The 19,081-nt window shown below is 44.2% G+C and overlaps 1 protein-coding gene across 13 annotated transcripts in view; it reads left to right on the forward strand.

Moving 5' to 3' along the window:
• Positions 1-19,081, forward strand: part of depdc5 (DEP domain containing 5, GATOR1 subcomplex subunit) — a 65,831-nt gene that overhangs the window by 9,914 nt on the left and 36,836 nt on the right. For 8 of the 13 annotated variants that reach the window (XM_034215533.1, XM_034215541.1, XM_034215524.1 and 5 more), the window contains exons 18-29: positions 18-87; positions 186-222; positions 497-617; positions 1,169-1,401; positions 3,246-3,446; positions 3,749-3,884; positions 4,108-4,199; positions 4,881-4,940; positions 6,309-6,504; positions 10,293-10,453; positions 10,699-10,819; positions 18,913-19,080. In XM_034215533.1, the coding sequence (XP_034071424.1) occupies positions 18-87; positions 186-222; positions 497-617; positions 1,169-1,401; positions 3,246-3,446; positions 3,749-3,884; positions 4,108-4,199; positions 4,881-4,940; positions 6,309-6,504; positions 10,293-10,453; positions 10,699-10,819; positions 18,913-19,080 (1,596 nt within the window). The remainder of the gene's footprint in view (positions 1-17; positions 88-185; positions 223-496; positions 618-1,168; positions 1,402-3,245; positions 3,447-3,748; positions 3,885-4,107; positions 4,200-4,880; positions 4,941-6,308; positions 6,505-10,292; positions 10,454-10,698; positions 10,820-18,912; position 19,081) is intronic. The other 5 variants (XM_034215557.1, XM_034215567.1, XM_034215618.1 and 2 more) reach the window with 3 other exon arrangements.

Consider the following 19,081-nt stretch of genomic DNA (forward strand, 5'->3'; position numbering starts at 1 on the left):
TTCTTCCACACCTGCAGCTTCTACACCTCCAAAAGTCAGAACTCTTGCAGCTCCTTTACTCCTCGAATCAAACTGGCCGGACGCAAGGTGCATTCACATTTGATCACGGACTGTTGAGTGACTTTAACAAATTCAAAAAGTTATTTTTTGCATGTTTTGACATGTTAAATCTACATTTCTTGTAGCTTCATGCTGAGAAATTCAAGAGCAGCAAGGAACACAGTAAGTTACAACCCGTTGCCTCTCTGAGCTCTTTCTAATCTCTAGAATGCCAGGGGTGGCCTGTTTCTCCACTGTCAAATATATCTCAGCATCTCCTGGATTATTTAGATATGCATTGTTGTCATTATATAATTGCCTCTGACATTGGTTATCTCCTGACTTTCCTCAAGTGCCACAATGAGGTTGATTTGTGCAATGGCTTTACAGTTGATGGAAAGATTGCTATAAAACAGGGAGCCTTGGATACATCTTAATGATGCTAAACCTCTTCCAGCTCTCTGCGCTCCAAAGGACTCTGAAAACAGCCTCCCTATTCAGGTGGACTACGACGCCCATGATGCTCAGGTGTTCAGACTGCCTGGCCCTTCACGAATTCAGAGGAGCACCAACTTCAGGTACCTAAACTAGCTTTAGTTAGACACACAGTACACCCTGTGTGGTTCCAGGGCTTACTTTGGCTATATGAAAGTTGCGCAACTTTAACCAGGCATTTGTGTGACTTGTTTATTATTCAAAGTACTTGGAATAATAACCTGTATTCTATCATTATGGTAACAACTATCTACTCATTCAAAGTATTTATGGTGAATAATGAATATGCTATACATCTTGAGTCTTCCCCGACGTGGAGTTTTATTTGAATTTGAAAAGCATTCTTCAATTGAACACACCAAAAACAAAACAAGTACTATTTAGTCTGTTGGCTCTAAATCTTGATATTAATACATCAAAATGGCTTCGTGGTTGGGAACAATCATCCATATAACACGAGAGAACCTTCACATCAGGAAATCTTCTACTTACGCCGCTAGGTTCCAAACACTGTCAATTAAAACTGACAAAATATTAATTTATGGGGAATATGCATCAGGGAACGCCACTGGCATACTATTAGAGTTATCCTTGTGGACCTCCAACCCTGGTGATCAATGACTGTGTCTTTCAGAATGGGTCGAGACAGAGAGGCGAGTGGGACCAGTGGGAGGAAGAGCTGGGGCTCGGTGGAGGTCAGTGCGAGCATCGGAGCGTCGCCTCCTGTTCGCTCTGCGGGGCCGGAGGAGCAGCGCAGCCTGGCCTCTGACGACAGCCTGGGCCCTGTGTCCAACATGCTGCTCATCCCCCGCATGCCTCTGGTCCAGTATGAAGTCAGCAGCTCCCTGGGATACACCAGCACCAGAGGTAACTGATTCACATCCAAGAGGGATAGATTGGAGGTATGAGGTACTTATCCAGGGTCAGTGTATCTGTGGTAAATGACAAAAGGAATTCTCCCACCTTAGAGAAGCAGCCAGGCATACCACACTCATTTAAAGGAATGTATATTTTTTAGGGCCGGGACTCGATTAAAAAAATTAATCTAATTAATTAGAGGCTTTGTAATTAATTAATCGAAATTAATCGCATTTTTAATCACATATAAATATTTGACCTAAGAACAGTGAGAAGCAATTTTTTTCACATGGATTTTAGTATACCATTAGGCGCATTCACACCGCAGTACTTTTCCCACAAAGGTTCATGAGAACTTAGTTCATGAGAACTCTTTGAACCTGGGGGTGGATTAGGCAAATGAAGCCGCTGACGTCACTTCTTCTTCTGCTTTGGGTTTACTGGCAGGCCGCAAACCACTTCACGGCGTATACTGCCGCCCAAAGTCCCCGGCCGGAAGTCCCCGGAGTTGGGGACTGGCTTCAGTAGAAGCTGCTGGGAGTCCCAGCAGCCTTCCGAGTAAATCGCCAGAACGCCGACACCTCCTCATCTCCACCGCTCCCATGTTTTATTTTGTGTTGCCATAAGTTAGTCTCTCTGCGTTTCTGCGCTGGGCTAATGCTAATAATGCTAATGCGAGGATAATAAAATGGCGGCTTCACAAAACTTTTTGGGAGTTTTACGGGGCGTGGTTTGCAATCCGCCCAGCCAATCAGAAATATAGCTCTTTTCTCACAAGAGAGCCGTACGAAAGTCCCTGCTCTCTAGCAGCTCTCTGCTCTCTAGCAGGGACTTTCGTGGGGGTAAAAAGGTTCTCATGAACTAATTTTAGTACCGGCTCTTTTTGGTGTGAACGCGATAAAAGAGGCTAACGTCCACGCTAGCTTCCACGCTAGCTGCTATATGTTTTGCATTGAGGTGATACTTGAGGCTTGATGTGCTGCGGTGATATGCGAATTCCTTTTTGGATAATTTGCACACAACCGTGCTCTTATCGACGCTTCCATCCGTCCGTTTTTTAAAACAACATTTCCCACTGTTGTTCACTGTGGTTTGTTGTTGTCTGAAGTCATGAACGTTAGTTGGTGCTCCAGTATAATCGGTACGCCTGAAACTCATCCAGTGAGAAACGTTCCGCGGTGCAAAAATAAGTGCGATTAAAATGCGTTAATTTTTTTAACGCGTTAATTGTTGTGTAATTAATTAATCTTAATTAACGCGTTAAAGTCCCGGCCCTAATATTTTTATAATATTTCTTATATTTTCATCACTCTACCTTGCCTTTTAGAAAGCACAATTAAAGCTGGTATAGTCATCTATGCTCTTATAAGACACCAGACTCTTTGACAAAAACAGTCATTTTAACTTGCTAAACATGGATATTGCTGATCCACCACTGATCCGTAAGTTTGTTTGTGTTATTGTGTGACTTCCAACTAACCCCTTTATATCACCAGTCACACAAGAACATCAACTAATCGATCAAGGCCAAAGTCAACCAGAAACTTCCATAGTCTGCAAGATAAATGACTGTCATTTTCAATGGAGGCTTGTGGTTCCAAGAGATGATAGTTAACGCCTTGAGTCCCCTGTAGGCAAGGGCTGGCCAGATCAAAAATATAGAGTAAACTGATGTTGAATATTTTTGGTGGAAAAAAATATGTTTATCTGCTTTCCCTGTTAAACAACTGTTATTGATAAGTACCTCATACAGCAACACTTCAGAATATCTGAATTGTCCCTTGAAGAGAAACACTTTCACTCCACCGTTTTCCTTTCTCCATTCCATTCTCCCTTTCTGCTGTGTTGTTCAGAGTTGTTGGAGAAGATGATGGACTCTCAGCGGGACTCCAGTGCCCCGGGCAGGTTCACCGTGGGAAGTGCTGAGTCCACCCTGCACATCCGCCCCGGAGGGTACACCCCCCAAAGAGCACTCATTAACCCCTTCACGCCGTCCAGGATGCCCATGAAGCTCACCTCCAACCGGCGGCGCTGGATGCACACCTTCCCTGTCGGTGAGGCAACACACACACACACACACACACACACACACACACACACACACACACACACACACACACACACACACACACACACACACACACACACACACACACACACACACACACACACACACACACACACACCACATGTGTATTAAAAAATACAATGTCTGATCATTTCAATTAACTTATTTTTGGAAACTTCCTTCGCCTTTAACTCAAGGCATCAAATTATTTTGGGATGAGTAAGAAGTAAATGAATGCAGTAACGCTGGTATTTATCCAAACATCAGACTGTGAGTGTTGTTCTGCAGGTCCTTCTGGAGAGGCTATCCAGATCCATCACCAGACCAGACAGAACATGGCTGAGCTGCAGGGCAGTCAGCAGAGAGACCCCGCCCACACCTCCGCTGAGCTGCTGGAGCTGGCCTATCACGAGGCCACTGGAAGGTTAGCCCCACCTTCCACAAGGAACAAGCACTTGCTTTTGTAAATAAATGCATCTTAAAGCACAAGAAGAAGAAGAGTCGGATGATGAAACCTTTTTTATTTGTCACACATACATGCACACAGCACACACAGTGAAATGTGTCCTCTGCTTTTAACCCATCCTTGTACTAGGAGCAGTCACAGACAGGGACATGAATGCTTATTATTTCCCTTTATATTCTAGGCGGACAGTCTCTAGGCATGCAGGAGAGAACGGTCTTTACATCAGTGGAGGGATGGAGGAGTTCACCGGGAGTCCAGGGAGCAACAACAGTGGTGATATGTCTGCTCAAAAACAATATGCTTTACTTGCGGTGGTAAAAGAACACCAGACTTGTAGCAAGGATTTCTTTTTGAGTAAATGTTGGCGATATTTTATAAATGAGACACACTATTGCACTGGGTTATAAGTTCCTTTATCATTCCACCACTGAAAATAGTCCCCAACAAATGCATTATTTCCTCCTTTAAAGTAACTTTTGTTAAATCTTTCGATTTTTGGACAATACATTTGTTTTAACAATGAACCAACCTTATCCTTTCAAAATGAGGATTGAGCCATGTTCAGCTCCAAAAAGGAAGTCATTTAAAGAGCTGCAACAGTTAGTCAATTAATTGGTAGGATATAAATAATTGCCAACCATTTTGAAAACCAAAAGTGCCATAAACGTACAGGTTCCAGCTTCTCAAACGTGAGGATTTGCTGCTTTTCTGTCTTGTATATGACAGTAAATCAAGTTGGGTTTAAAACTACACTCTATGGTTTAGAATATTGCACAACATAAAAAATGTTTTTTACACATTGCTTTGGACTATGGGAAACTGCTATATTCAATTTGCTCCTTTTTGAAATTGAAAATAATTGTCAGATTACTTGAAAAATATATTATTTGTTGGTTGCACCCTCTAAAATATTGTTCCTGTCTTTCTATATGTTTAATTGTGATCTCTGTATAGGAACCATAAACAATCGCGGCTCCACATTTGAAGACGTTTCCCTCAACGGTGCCGATCCAAGTGAGTCCATCTCGTCCCTATGAAAACAAAAACATAAATTATAAGTATGTAAAAAAAACTCAGGATCGGGTTGTGATTCATAATCACCATACTGATAAGGGCAGATAACCTTTGGCGGTGTCCTTAACCTGTGAGGGTCATTCAGTTGTGGCAGGCAGGTTTCTGTGGGCGTCTATCTCCAGGGGTCTCAGGTATAAACAACTACAGGTCATGTGGCTCGGGTTCCCCCTCCTCCTCCCTCTGTCACCTCTCTTTCTCTGTCCCACTCTTTCCTTCCTCTTTCTCTGGGCCTTCTGTTGATCTTAAGTCTCATGACGAAATATGACCATGTCTACAACTCCTTTAATTAATGAGCATCATTTTCCTTCACTGTGATCTGTTTGCATTCACAGAGCCTTGTGTATATATATCACTCCTGCATGGCAGTTTCTCTTGATTGATTGTAAATTGGACCTTCTGTTAAAAAAGTCTGTCTTGCACACCATTTTTAGGAGTTGGCTCACCAGCTGTATGTCTGCATGATGTGATTCTCTTCTTAAATTCACTATACAGGTTACACCTTTCCTGAGATCTTGACACATTGTAGGAGACCTTTATGTTAACTGTTAGCATGTCATATTGTTTTGTTAAGTTATATCCTGCTGTATTGTTTTAGTGGTGGTGATTAGATGCACAGGTAGGTATAAATAGGGGCATTGTTGATGGGTAGAGAAGGGCATATGTAGAGGGATCGCACTCAGTTCTAACACATATTTACACATCCCAATGTCCTTTTCTGGTTGCCATTGTAGGGATTGTACACAGACAAATTACAGAATTTCCAGTATTTATATCCAGTATAGTTTGAGGTTAATCAGGGCCCGAGCACAAAAGGGCTAGGAACACATGCGTGCGTTCCCTCTGCCTACTCCCCAATTACACATCCCTGTGCATCTAATTCTTGCCACCTAGTTTCAAAAAAATACTACAGGACAAAACTCAACAAGAAATATGACGTTCCAACAATATACATAAACGGCTCTTGCACACATTTTCACTTGCTTGTGAGTGATGTTGATCTCAGACTGTCACCGGGCTACAATCTGCATGTCTGATCACTGCACCTCTACTCCAGGCTGCTCAGGAATCACCAGTAAAGTAACACGTTCTGTTTTTTCTGCCCCTCTCTTCTACTCTCTTCTTTGTTTGTCTTCACTCTTTTGTTTCCACCTTCACATCTTCATCCTATTCCCTCCTGTCTTTATTTATTACACTCCTGTACTTCCCCTTCCTCCCTATATCCTTTCCCGCCCCCCCCACACATGTACCTCTCCACTCTGGGTACATGCACTTGTCTTTGCTGTGGGGATGTTTTGTGTGTGTGTGTGGGTGCCCCTGAAGCCCTGCTGCTGTCTGCACCCCCGACAGTGCCCAGCTTCTGCTGCACAGTGGGGGTGGACTGGAAGTCTCTGACCACCCCAGCCTGCCTCCCCCTCACCACGGACTACTTCCCAGACCGGCAGGCGCTGCAGAACGACTACACGGAGGGCTGCTACGACCTGCTGCCCCACAGCGACCTGGAGAGGTAGGAGGCTCCTGTCTGCGGAGAACAGCTCTGTGTATAAGTCTGAGACACTCGTCAGCTGGTCATACATTCACTGTCACAATGCTGTCATTTCATTTAATGATATGGAGGACATTTTACTTTTCAAATCCTTTTTGGTTCTACTACATTTTATATATTTATTTTCATGGTTGATTTTTCTACTAAAAGTATTCTGAAAAGAGCCAGTGGACTCAGGTTCGATTGCGACCTGTGGAACATTTCTGCATGTCATCACCTGTCTCTCTTTCGAAACCATCAACAACAAAAAAATCATATATATTTGTATAAATGTATACAAAAGTATAACATTTTTTAGACTACTGGCACTTCTTATGGCACCTTCACATTTCAGGAAAAATAAAACAAAAACTATTCTAATTTTCAATATGGACCCTATTTTCCCATGTTTTTGTGTCTAAGGCCTGGACACACCAGGCCGATTTTGTCCGTCGATGGGCGTCAGGCCGACGATGAGCGTCGACACGCCCTACTCAGATTGGTGTGTCCCGCACCGTCTTGTCTTTTCAGCCGTGCCAACACCTTTTCGGCCGAAAACCCACCGATTCGACATGTTGCAGTCGGCCAAAGGCTGTTGGCAAAATAAATCACTCTGATTGGCTGTTCAGCTAGCGAATCAGTGCATGAGAAGCGAAACGGAAGTGAGGGACCCAAACAAACTATTAAGAAGGCAAATCTGAGATTTCATTTAAAGTGGACCTATCATGCTATATTTGAATAATATATTGTAGGGCCATACCTATATAAGGTATATTTATACGGTTTTTTTTTCAAAATAGCAAACAGATCATGCATTTTAGCCATGCCTCATTTCGCTCTATTTGCTCTCCTCCACCCTGTCTTTGCATGCGCTGCAGCTGACCACGCCCCCCTGCAAAGGAGGGTGGCGAGGCACGAGCGTCATGTTACCATGCTGTTACCATGCTGTTACCATGCTGTTACCATGCTGTTACCATGCCACAGCAACCTCTCATTCCCCTGATTGGTGGAGAGTTGGCCATATAGGCGCAGCTCCTCGTCACTGACGTCAGATTATTTTCAAATCTGGATCAGTCTGTATCAGATCCGTCGCAGCCCCGTTTTTAGAGATTTGGGTATGGAGGAAAAGAGAGAGGGTTGTGTTTTCTGACACTTGGTGAGTTCTCTGACACACCGGGGACACATATTCATGTATAAAAGACGTACACAAGTGCATTTTGCATGATAGGTCCCCTTTAACTCCAGCTCTCAACACAGGTTCGGGAAAGCCCCATGAGCTTCTCGCTGTAGAGTGAAAATGGAACGCACACGCTATTTGTTGTTTGTTTATATCACGCAGTCTGTTCTTCTTCTCTCGGTGTATCACGCATTCTGTCTTCCGGTTGTTGCCTCTTTTGAATGACAAATACACACTACCGCCGCCTGCTGGTAAGGAGAGTTATTACCACTCACGCATGCGCAGTTCGTACGTGCTTCTTGGCCGTCGGCTGAAGTCTTTGCGGTGTGTTCCAGTGCGAAACATGGCCAAGACGCAGAGACTCGAGGCGACACAACAGTTGGGGGTCCGTCTGTGTCAGTTATTTGGTGTCAGCTTGGTGTGTTCGGGCCTTGAAGTGACTAATCACAATAATCACGAAATTGACATAATAGGCATTATGTTAAGCCATGTTCTTGGAAATCTTTTCTCTACTCATGCAAAACAAACTCTGGCAACACCAGCACTCTCTCAAATATATGTTTCCATCGTTTTACCCCTCTAACAAGTCAACAGTTGCTACATTTCAAAACATCTCCTTGCGAGAGCCTTTTTAGACACAATGTCACCCAGAAAGGATCATGTTAAAAGGTAAAAAAAACATGTATTATTTCTCTGCAGGATCCCTTACATTACATTACATTGCATTTAGCTGACGCTTTTATCCAAAGCGACTTACAATAAGTGCGTTCGACCAAGAAGATACAAACTTGAAGAAAACGGAATCATATAAGTACATCAGGTTTCATAGAGCCAAACATTTCAAGTGCTACTCAACTGGCTTTAGATAAGCCAGTCCTTTATTAGTATATAAGTGCTTTGTTAGTAATTCTATCGCTCGAAGTGGAGTCGAAAGACATGAGTTTTCAGTCTGCGCCGGAAGATGTGTAAGCTTTCTTCTGTCCTGATGTCAATGGGGAGCTCATTCCACCATTTTGGAGCCAGGACAGCAAACCCACGTGTTTTTGCTGATGGGAACTTGGGTCCCCCTCGCAGTGCGGGTGCAGCGAGCCGTTTGGCTGATGCAGAGCGGAGTGCACGTGCTGGGGTGTACCTTTTAACCATGTCCTGGATGTACGAAGGGCCAGATCCATTCGCAGCATGGTACGCAAGTACCAGTGTCTTGAAGTGGATTCTAGCAGTTACCGGAAGCCAGTGAAGGGAGCGGAGAAGCGGCTTGGTGTGGGAACATTTAGGAAGGTTGAAGACCAGAGGAGCCGCTGCATTCTGGATGAGCTGCAGAGGTCGGATGGCACATGCACGTTGACCAGCCAGGAGGGATTTGCAGTAGTCTAGGCGTGAGATGACGAGAGCCTGGACCAGAACCTGCGTGGCTTTCTGGGTCAGCTGGGGAGGCATCCTCCTGATGTTGTAAAGCGTGTATCTGCAGCAAGGGGTTGTAGCAGCAATGTTTGCAGTGAAGGACAGGTTGTTATCTAGGGTCACACCCAGATTCCTTGCAGTCTGAGTCGGGGAAACAACAGAGGGGCCGATGTTGATTGTTAGGTCAAGAGTGGGACAATCTTTTCCCGGAAGGAAAAGCAGCTCAGTCTTGTCAAGGTTGAGTTTGAGGTGGTGAGCAGACATCCACTGAGAGATGTCAGCTAGACAAGCAGAGATGCGTGCGACGACCTGGGTCTCTGAGCGGGGAAAGGACAGAATTAATTGGGTGTCATCAGCGTAGCAGTGGTAAGAAAAACCATGCGGGCTAATGACAGATCCGAGCGAGTTTGTGTACAGGGAGAAGAGGAGGGGACCAAGAACAGAGCCCTGAGGGACCCCTGTAGTTAATTGACAAGGGTCGGACTCGGACCCTCTCCAAGTTACCCTGTAGGTACGGTCTTTGAGGTATGAGGTGAGGAGGGAAAGTGCAGAGCCTGAAACTCCAAGTTCTTGGAGAGTGCGAAGGAGGATCTGATGATTGCATTTCCATAATGTTGTTGGGTACTTAATATCAATCTGAGCCTGTTAGAGGCAATAATGTGCACATTTAGTGGACATACATACTATTGCCTCATTGGATATCAGTTCAGCCCGTTCAGCAGCTACAGCTCTCAATAGTGGAGCAATTTTTAAGAAGAGCGTCGCCATTAGTCACTTAGATGAAAATAAATGGGAAAATAGGGTCCAAGTTGAAAATGACAGAAATTACACTTTGATCAATCGTTATAGGACGCTAAGATTGAGGATCAATAAAATCATTGGGGAAAACACTGGTATAAAGAAGAAAATACAGCATTAGCTTTCATAAAGTTTACATGATTAACTAGGTTTAGTGCATCTTTAAAAATAAATGTTTTACCTGCTAGGCAGAATCATCAATTATGTTCCTTTGAAAACAACCAAGCTAATAACAACTCAAGTGTCTTTGAGCATTAGGAAAGCGCTATAAAAATCCCATGTATTATTATTATTATTATTATTATTATGAATAAAAGGTAATACGAGTCATATGAGTTTTCCTGTCCAAATTATCAGAATAAGTGTCGATGTGTTTGCCTCTGTGTGTTTCCAGGCGTGAAGATGAAGCTCCGGTGATGAGTGCGGGTCAGGTGTTTGAGGAGTTCATCTGTCAGAGGTTGATGCAGGGCTACCAGATCATCGTGCAGCCCAACAACAGGAAGCCGCAGCCGCCCGCCAACATCCCGCTGGGCAGCAGCCCGCTCTACTCCAGGGGTGAGCTCATGTTTCATTTAACTTGCTGTCTACATCTATTTATTTCAAATCCTTAACATTTCAAGATTGTCTACCGTGTTCTCACACCAAAGTGATCTTACTTTATTATTATTTCAGATTTAGCTTGTGATTAGGTACTTCTAAGTTGTTAGTATAGAGTTCTTGTTGTAGAACATTAATGCCACAAACTGTCTCATGTGGCATTCATTTCCTGGTTGTGTGTCCTCGTCCTCCTCTGGTTTTAGGTCTGGTGTCTCTGCGGCGGGCCGAGGTGGAGGAGACGGTGTACTGGCTCAGTATGGGTCGGACCTTCCATAAAGTTTGCCTCAAAGACAAGATCATCACTGTCACTCGCTACCTGCCCAAGTGAGTACCCCCAACCCCAAAGAACTCGGCAAGGCTGCATTATTTTACCATGTTGAACCTCTCAAATAGAGAATAAGTATCTCCAGAGAAGTTAGGCATACGTGTGCACTCACGTGTCCCATCCTGTATGAAAACACAACACTCACAGTAAAACAATGAAGTTGTCTTTTTAAAAAAGTGAAAAGGATTTAAAGTGGAGAGAATTTAAAGAAGAGATGAAGCCTTCATTTTTAACAGCTTCATTCCTGTTTTAGCCAATTCAAAATGTCTCTCTGTAAAAAAATAATTATTATAAATTACAGCATAGAGAGTATATTTTTTTCATGGAAAATTGAAGTTTGTTCATAATAAAACATTGACTATTATCTTGTCTCTAAAACTGCACAGCATTACAGGACATTTCTTTTTGCAGTTTCTCCACAACCAGTGGCGAGCCGTGACTTTTATACCTAGGCCCTCTGACCCCCCGAGGCCCGGGGTGCAAAACGCATCAATGACAGCGACCCTCTACCACACAAAACAACACCATTTATATAAACACCTATCATGACAGGTTCATTTTCCACAGACCTTATTTCGAGCTATTTTCCAAAATCCTATGGAGAAATCCCATTGCTTTTTTGTCGAGGGAACCCGAGCGCAGCTTACTTCCGGGTTTTAGGATGCGTCACTGCACCACTTGCATAGACCTCACAGCGGGCGGAACTTGTCATAAAGTCCGCGAAAATAAAGCCAACCCATTTAGAGGGACGATATGATTGGTCAATTGTACTGTCATTTGACATTACTCTCTCTGAGTTACTATAGCTGGGCCCTCTGTGACTTTACAGCAGGACAGTATTGTTAGTCTACTACAAATAAACACGACGTTTATCTTCTGTTAACTTGGTTTATTCAATCAACGTGCATAACACCAATACAGAGCCATTAACGAACAGTGGACCTCATGCTCCAGGTCGACACAAGACTAACTGTGCATGCGTTTCACAGTCTCAAGAGGGCAACCTAGACTACCGTAAGGCCAGTAGTATAGGCGCAAAGAGATTACATGTTAACAATCTCATTCTATCTTTTTAAAGAAATAAACAAAACAAAAACAACTTTACATTGCATGAATCATAAAACAATCATACAGTGACTTAAAACAAAAATGTTTAAATTTCCTGAGTAGTCAACATAAATTAGGGAAACATTTAAGAAACAAATACATAAACAAAGGTGTTTTCAATGTTCCATTTCAACAGACACTTTAACCCAGATCCCATTGTCCTTCACCGAGTGCTTTTAAGAGCACAAGAGCCGAAGCTCCTTTTTTTGTGAGACAGTCAGCGAGCTGAGATTTTGTGTCTGACCAACGCACCTGCTTGATCCTCTTGCTCTGTATGAGCTCCTTAATGCTACTGATTTCCAACCTGAGTCTCTTCTCTGTGACTTGTTTTGTGGACTTGAGCGCATCAAACAGAGAGTGGTTATCAGTCACACAGAGTACAGGGGGTGCATTCAGTCCAGCATTTCCAGTAGTGAGCTCAGAAAATAGTGTGGCTAGAAAAATTGCATTGTCTACCCCATCTGACATGGCAAGAGTTTCCCCTGCAAGGGTACTGCGAACCACTCGTCTGATTTTCTTTGAATGCCAACAGAGGGGGGAAAACTTCCCTCTTTCTCCCATAAGTGTTATAAAAGTACCTCCCTGTGTACCTCCGTCTGGGAGGTTTCCAAATGAAGCATCACTGAAAACTATCAAGTTCAAAGCATCACTGTTTCCCAGATGTTGAAATCTGAGTGTCACCTTTTCAGACTTTAGCTTACGGATGATCTTATTAGCATCATGAACAGACTGTACTGTTGCCCCTTTTATATTAGAAGCCACAACATGAATCAAACATTACATCAGGTCTTGTCTGTTTAGCAACCCATAGGATCTGTCCTATTTTTGATCGTAACTGCTCTCTCTCAGTTTCGTTGAGGGGTTCATTTCTCTGTGTGGCCCGACTTGCTTGTAAGGGAATAGGCTCCAGGTTCTCGATATAACTTTGTTGATGTACCTGAACTTCACCGTTAACAGTTACCAAATCCATTCCTACATAGGAGAACTTTTCATGCTCCTCACGCCCAACCTTGAATGCAGACTGCAGTTGGGGGATCACATTGGATGAAAAGTTTGATGAGCCTGCACAAAGAAAATCATCTACATGACACGCAAGCACCCCAGTGACCTTACATTGCTCATCCAACCAGTAAAAGACTGCCGGATCCACCTGTGACACTCTACCACCAGTACTCAGCATGATTTCCTTCACTTTGTTGTACCAATATAGTGATGCATCTGCAAGACCATATACACATTTCTTTAGTTTCCATACAACATGTTGACATCCTGCCTCTAGAGGGGGGCGGATATAAATATCCCTGGATAGCTCCATACCCTGCAAGAATGCAGATTTGATGTCCATAGAATGGACTTCCCACTGGTTTTGACATATCACTGATAACATAAGTCTAAGTGAATCTGTGGCACATGTGGGGGAATCTTTCGGTAACTCTTGAATATTCAGCTCTTCAAAACCTCTGGCAACCAGTCGGGCTTTAGGCACTATACCCTTGGGAGTGTCCTTAAGACTACAAACCCATCTGGTGAAAATGCATTTCTGCCCTGCATCTTCAACTTCCTCAAATACATTATTATTGTGCCAGTTCTTTATTTCTTCTTGTTTAGCTGCATCAAATGAGATGTCTTTGGTTACAAGTACATCAGCTTCTCTGTCTTCTGTTTCAATGTTGAGATTATCAACATGTGAGATATCAATTGATTCCTCTTGCCCATCACTACCATCATTCTCTAGATGTTGCATGTTATACCAGGTTTTATATTTCCCCGTAGCCTTGCCTGATCTCCCTAAGACTCTTGCTTTAAGTAGAGTATTGTCACCTCTGTTCATATATGTTACAGTCTGTCCTGTTTTTAAACTCACACCTGCAGAAGGGGCAGGATTATTATGGGCATTAGGCCTATGCGCCATTTCAGTTTGTGTTACGCTACTCAAAGTGTTTGGAGGATCGATCGCTTCACTTGTATTGGCTTCCCTGTCACCGAATTGTTGTTCATTCTCTGTATTTTGCTCACTGTCTAAACTACCAGTTGCATTGTTTATACCTTGCTCACTTCCTGCCTCTGTGTCAGCATCATTTTGTACCATTTGCTCTTCATTAACCTTTGTGTTCACCTTGGAAAGCCTAGAGTGATGCACTCTCACTAGGCAACCACCATGCCTCACAAAAACAACAGCCCCATCCTGACCAATAACTATCACTGGTCCTTTCCACTCAGTGCATTCAGCTCGTTTGTAATACACCTTGTCACCCATCTCATATTTCTCATCTGTGGGTCTGAGCTGCTTACGTAGTGCTCGTCTTATCCTCTGAGCACTCTGCTTCAGTAAATGCTTTTCTAGAGGCATGCAAGGCTGAAATGTGCTCTCCTACTCTAGCACTCATAGTGGTACCTTCTAGCACAGGTGGTTTATCAACCAGTACAGAAGGAAGGTTGGGGTTCTGGCCAAACACCAGTTGATGAGGACTGTAGCCGTGCACATTGAGCATACTGTTCTTAGCCATGAGAGCCCAGTCTAGGGCTGTTTGCCAGTCACATCCATTTTCCCGTCTGACCTTCTGGATGATGTCGGTGAGGGTCTGATTGTGTCTCTCCAGTAGCCCATTGCTCCAGGGGCTGTATCCTGCCGTGGTTTTTGTCTCAATGTTAAAGTTCTCTGCCATATCACGGAACTCTGCATTGTTGAATTCTCCTCCATTGTCACTGTAAAGTCTCCGTGGTGGGCCGTGGATGCTGATCCATGTATGAAGGAAAGAGTTCACCATCACAGAGGAGTTCTTTGTTTTCACAATGCTTCCAGCGCTGAAACGTGTAAATTGGTCAATGATGTGGAGGTACCATAAACTTGGCTCCAACTCGTGCAGGTCCACTGCCACCGTTTCATTGTACTCTGAAGCCAGAGGCAAGCCCACAGCAGGCTTCGGCTTGGTCTTGCTGTATCTCTGGCATATGTCACATTCCTGTACTATTTGTTGTAAAATAGTGTCACAATCTTTGTCTTTATTTCCCGAACTGCGGAGGAGTCGCTGTAGTCTTTCTGCGGAGGCGTGACCAAACTGTTTGTGTAGTTTCAGGAGAGCTTTGTGTTTCTCATTTGAGGTCATATTTTCTGTGACTGTAAGGACCTCATCTTCATTCTGGCCGTTTTCTGTGACTGTAAGGACCACATCTTTAATTTCAATTTGATTCATTCCTGTGTCCTTGTCTCTGATATCTATACAGTAGTGTCCTGAACTGGTGAGTTGAAGAGGGATATTCTGTTTAAACATCACAGCTCTATCATTCTCCATGTCCAAGATGGTTCCTGCCCTTTTCAGTGAAGTCTTACTCAGAAGTAGTGGGATATCAGCTTTGACTACTTCAATTTCCACTCGACATTTTGTCTGTCCTATTTTGACAGGCAGTTTCAGTATTCTGGAGAAATGCACTATATTTCCATCTCCAAAACGGAATGGTCTGGAGCTTGGAGTTTCACTTTTCACAATCTGGTTCACTTGACTTTGACTGAGATCAGCGAGGAAGCTGTCCAACCATTTTTCTCCACACACTGTGCGGGTACATGCAGTGTCAATGATAGCCGTCCCTAAAGACTCAGTTAGGAATACCTCTGATTCAGACAGTGAGGCTTTAGTAAACAGTGTAATGTCACATTCCTCTACCTTTGTTCGATCTTCAGTTAGCTTTACTTGTTCGCTACTCTTGTGAGGACAGTCTTTAGCCCAATGGAACGTGCTCTGACATATAGCACATTTTGATCTCTTACCAAACCTATCCAGTGGGTTGGTACCCTGTGACGGTTGCCTTTGTTGTCCAACTTGTCCAAACTGCTGCGTTGTTGGACGTCTGAATCTTCCTTGTGAGCGTTGCTCTGTGAATAACGCTTCATCGTTAACGTGTATTCCGTTTGATGTGCCGCCTAGCACTCTCCCCCCAAAGATCCTCTTCAGCGCGGACTTCATTGCAGCAAACGTTAAATCTGTACACGCAGTCAGCGCCATTTCTCTATTTTTCTCGTCTAGACAAGCCGTGTCCAAAAGTTTAAAAGCTAGCACGGCGTCAGGAAGAGTCATGTCGTACTTTTTCATTCGGTTGTATCGCTGTTCAAAGTCAATCACATAGTCCGCCATGGACACGGAGCTCTCCTTTTTGATACAGTCAAAAAAAGAGTAAGCATCGTATGCGCGGTCTCTCTCTTCTTTGAGAAACATGCCATCTAGTTTTGCTAGCAGTGTGTCCATACCATTGTTGTTGTTCAAATCCACAGCGGGTATTTCCATGGCGATGTCCCTTGCCCTTCGTTCCAGCCCCAGGACAACGGCGAGGGCTTGTTTCTTCTTATCAAGTTCAGTAACCAGCTTCCAAATGGCGATTTCATTTTTCCAACACTCGTATGGTCGGGATTCGTCGAACTTCGGTGGAACTTTGTAGTTAGCAGTAGCCATCTTCTGCTAACCATCCTCTGCTACCAATGTTAGTCTACTACAAATAAACACAACGTTTATCTTCTGTTAACTTGGTTTATTCAATCAACGTGCATAACACCAATACAGAGCCATTAACGAACAGTGGACCTCATGCTCCAGGTCGACACAGACTAACTGCGCATGCGTTTTACAGTCTCAAGAGGGCAACCTAGACTACCGTAAGGCCAGTAGTATAGGCGCAAAGAGATTACATGTTAACAAGTATGGTTTGGTCCACACAGCGGCGTGCGTTGAAGCTTGCCGGCGGGCGTGTTTGAAACTCGACCAACAACCAATCACATGAATCTCCCGCCCCTGACACACAAGCAGCGGTTTGATTGGCTGACGCTTCTGCAGAGGCTTCAAAAGTTGAACATTGCTCAACTTTTGCCGGTGTGTTCAAAGCTTTACCATTCACTTGGAATGGGGTGACGCCACTTTTCACCGAACTGCATTGTGGGAAGCGGAGCGTTGCTGGCGTGGCTCGCTGCAAAAGTTGAGAAATGTTTAACTTTTGAAGCTTCGGTGGAAGCGTCAGCCAATCAAATCCTGTTTATGCAAATCTGCCAGTACAAGCGCTAGCCAATCAAACCGTGTGTATGCTGGGAGAGACACACCGCAGGTCATTTCCTCATATTCCAAAAAATGGAGGAGAAATTAATCGTAGCGGTAGGGAATCACCCGGTCTTGTACGATCAGTCCCTGTTCACCTACCGGGATACAAACCGGAGGAGCCAGGCATGGAGGGAGGTGGCAGAGACAGTGGGTGAAACTGGTAGGTTTTCACATGTTTGGGGAATTTATATCCAGTTTACTTCGTAAACTGTATGTCGGGGGCGGGAGATTCATGTAATTGGTTGTTGGTCGCGTTGCTCGCGAGAACAAGCTTCAGACACGCCCACCGCCAAGTTTAAATGCACGCCGCTGTGTGGACGGGTCGTAACTCGCAGAAAGGGCCAGGCGAGATTCTTTCATTTAACCCTTCACATTCAAACAGAAACTGAACAGGCAGATTCATAGGATGTATTTCTTTGGAAATGTTATTTTAAATACAATTAAATCAAATTATTTTTGGTAAAACTAATGAAAAATATAACAAAATAAATGTTGTTTTTTTAATGTTTTCAAATATTATTTTTTTGAATATCTTAAGCCCTCAGAGAGGGCCTAGAGGGCCCTGACGGCTCGCCACTGTTCAACACTGAGGGAAAGCTGCTGCTGTAATTTAGCTGCCTCAACCTCAGTCTACTGTGTGTGTGTGTGAGGGAGGAAATGTCTTCCTGAATATAAGTGAAAATGAGAACCAGTGTCAGCCATGTCCTGAGTTCTAAATCATCCGTTTGAAAGGTCCCATGTCATGCTTTTCCGGTTATTATTACCCGTCCCCTTGTGTGTTATGAAGGTTTTTCTGCATGTAAACATGACATTACATTGCATTTAGCTGACGCTTTTATCCAAAGCGACTTACTATAAGTACATTCGACCAGGAAGACACAACCTTGAAGAAAACAGAATCATATAAGTACATCAGGTTTCATAGAGCCAAACATTTCAAGTGCTACTCAACTGGCTTTAGATAAGCCAGTCCTTTATTAGTATATAAGTGCTCTGTTAGCAGTTATTTGTTAGTAAACGGTCTGCAGAGTCAAAAACCCTCAAAGTACACCCTGTATCGACTAAAACTCTAACACAGAAAGTGTTTGCCGTCTATGCTGACCCAGAACGCCTCGTTGGACATTTCTCTTTCACTTCCTGGGTACAGTGACGTGACCATACCCAATGGACCTCCGTGGAGCTCCACACACACACACACACTCTCTCAGCGGCGAAACTGTGGCGCGCTTACACTGTAGGTGCGCCGCGTTTGGGGGGGTGCCGGTGCTAGTAGAGCCTCGCAGATGGGGGGGCTGCCCCCTCAGCACCCCCCCCTTCCCATTCGCGCTGTCTCCCCACGCAGCAAGCAGGAAATGAACCCAGCTCACACTGTCCGCTCCTCGCAGCAGCGAGCCGCGCAACGTCCCGCCAACACGGCACCCAGACCCCACGCAGCATTCTCATCTGTTTGTCATTACTGGTGTCATTTTCTGGTTGCTAACGCCATTGTAACACATAATCACTGATGTTCCGCTGTAACGGTGGTGGACTCATCAGAACAGAGTGGGCGAGCTGACCAATCAGAGCACAGTGGGCTCATAGGTAGGTAGGGAGGGGGGGGGGGGGCGGGGCAGGAGCTCCAACAAGGCGTGTAGGACAGAGAGTGAATACACATACTATACAGAGATGCTGTATGAGAAGCCAATGTGAGTTTGGAACATTGAACAATGTAAATCTATTCTAGTAGACCTCAACAATGGAATTATGATCAGTAGAAATGGCCATGACATGGGACCTTTAAGTGTTTTTCCCTGCATGTCATCCCTCATCTCTATCCCCTGTCATCTAACTACTATCAATATATAATACAAAAGACAACAATGTAAAAGTGTGTGTGTGTGTGTGTGTGTGTGTGTGTGTGTTAGGTACCCGTACGAGTCTGCACTGATCCAGTACAGCTACAGTCTGTGTCCTCCACACTCTGATGCTCAGTTTGTGTCCTGCTGGGTGGAGTTTGGCCATGAGAGGCTGGAGGAGTACAAGTGGAACTACCTGGATCAGTACATCTGCTCCGCAGGCTCTGAGGACTTCAGG

The sequence above is a fragment of the Gymnodraco acuticeps genome, unplaced genomic scaffold (genome assembly GCF_902827175.1).
Source record: "Gymnodraco acuticeps unplaced genomic scaffold, fGymAcu1.1, whole genome shotgun sequence".
NCBI lineage: Eukaryota > Metazoa > Chordata > Actinopteri > Perciformes > Bathydraconidae > Gymnodraco > Gymnodraco acuticeps.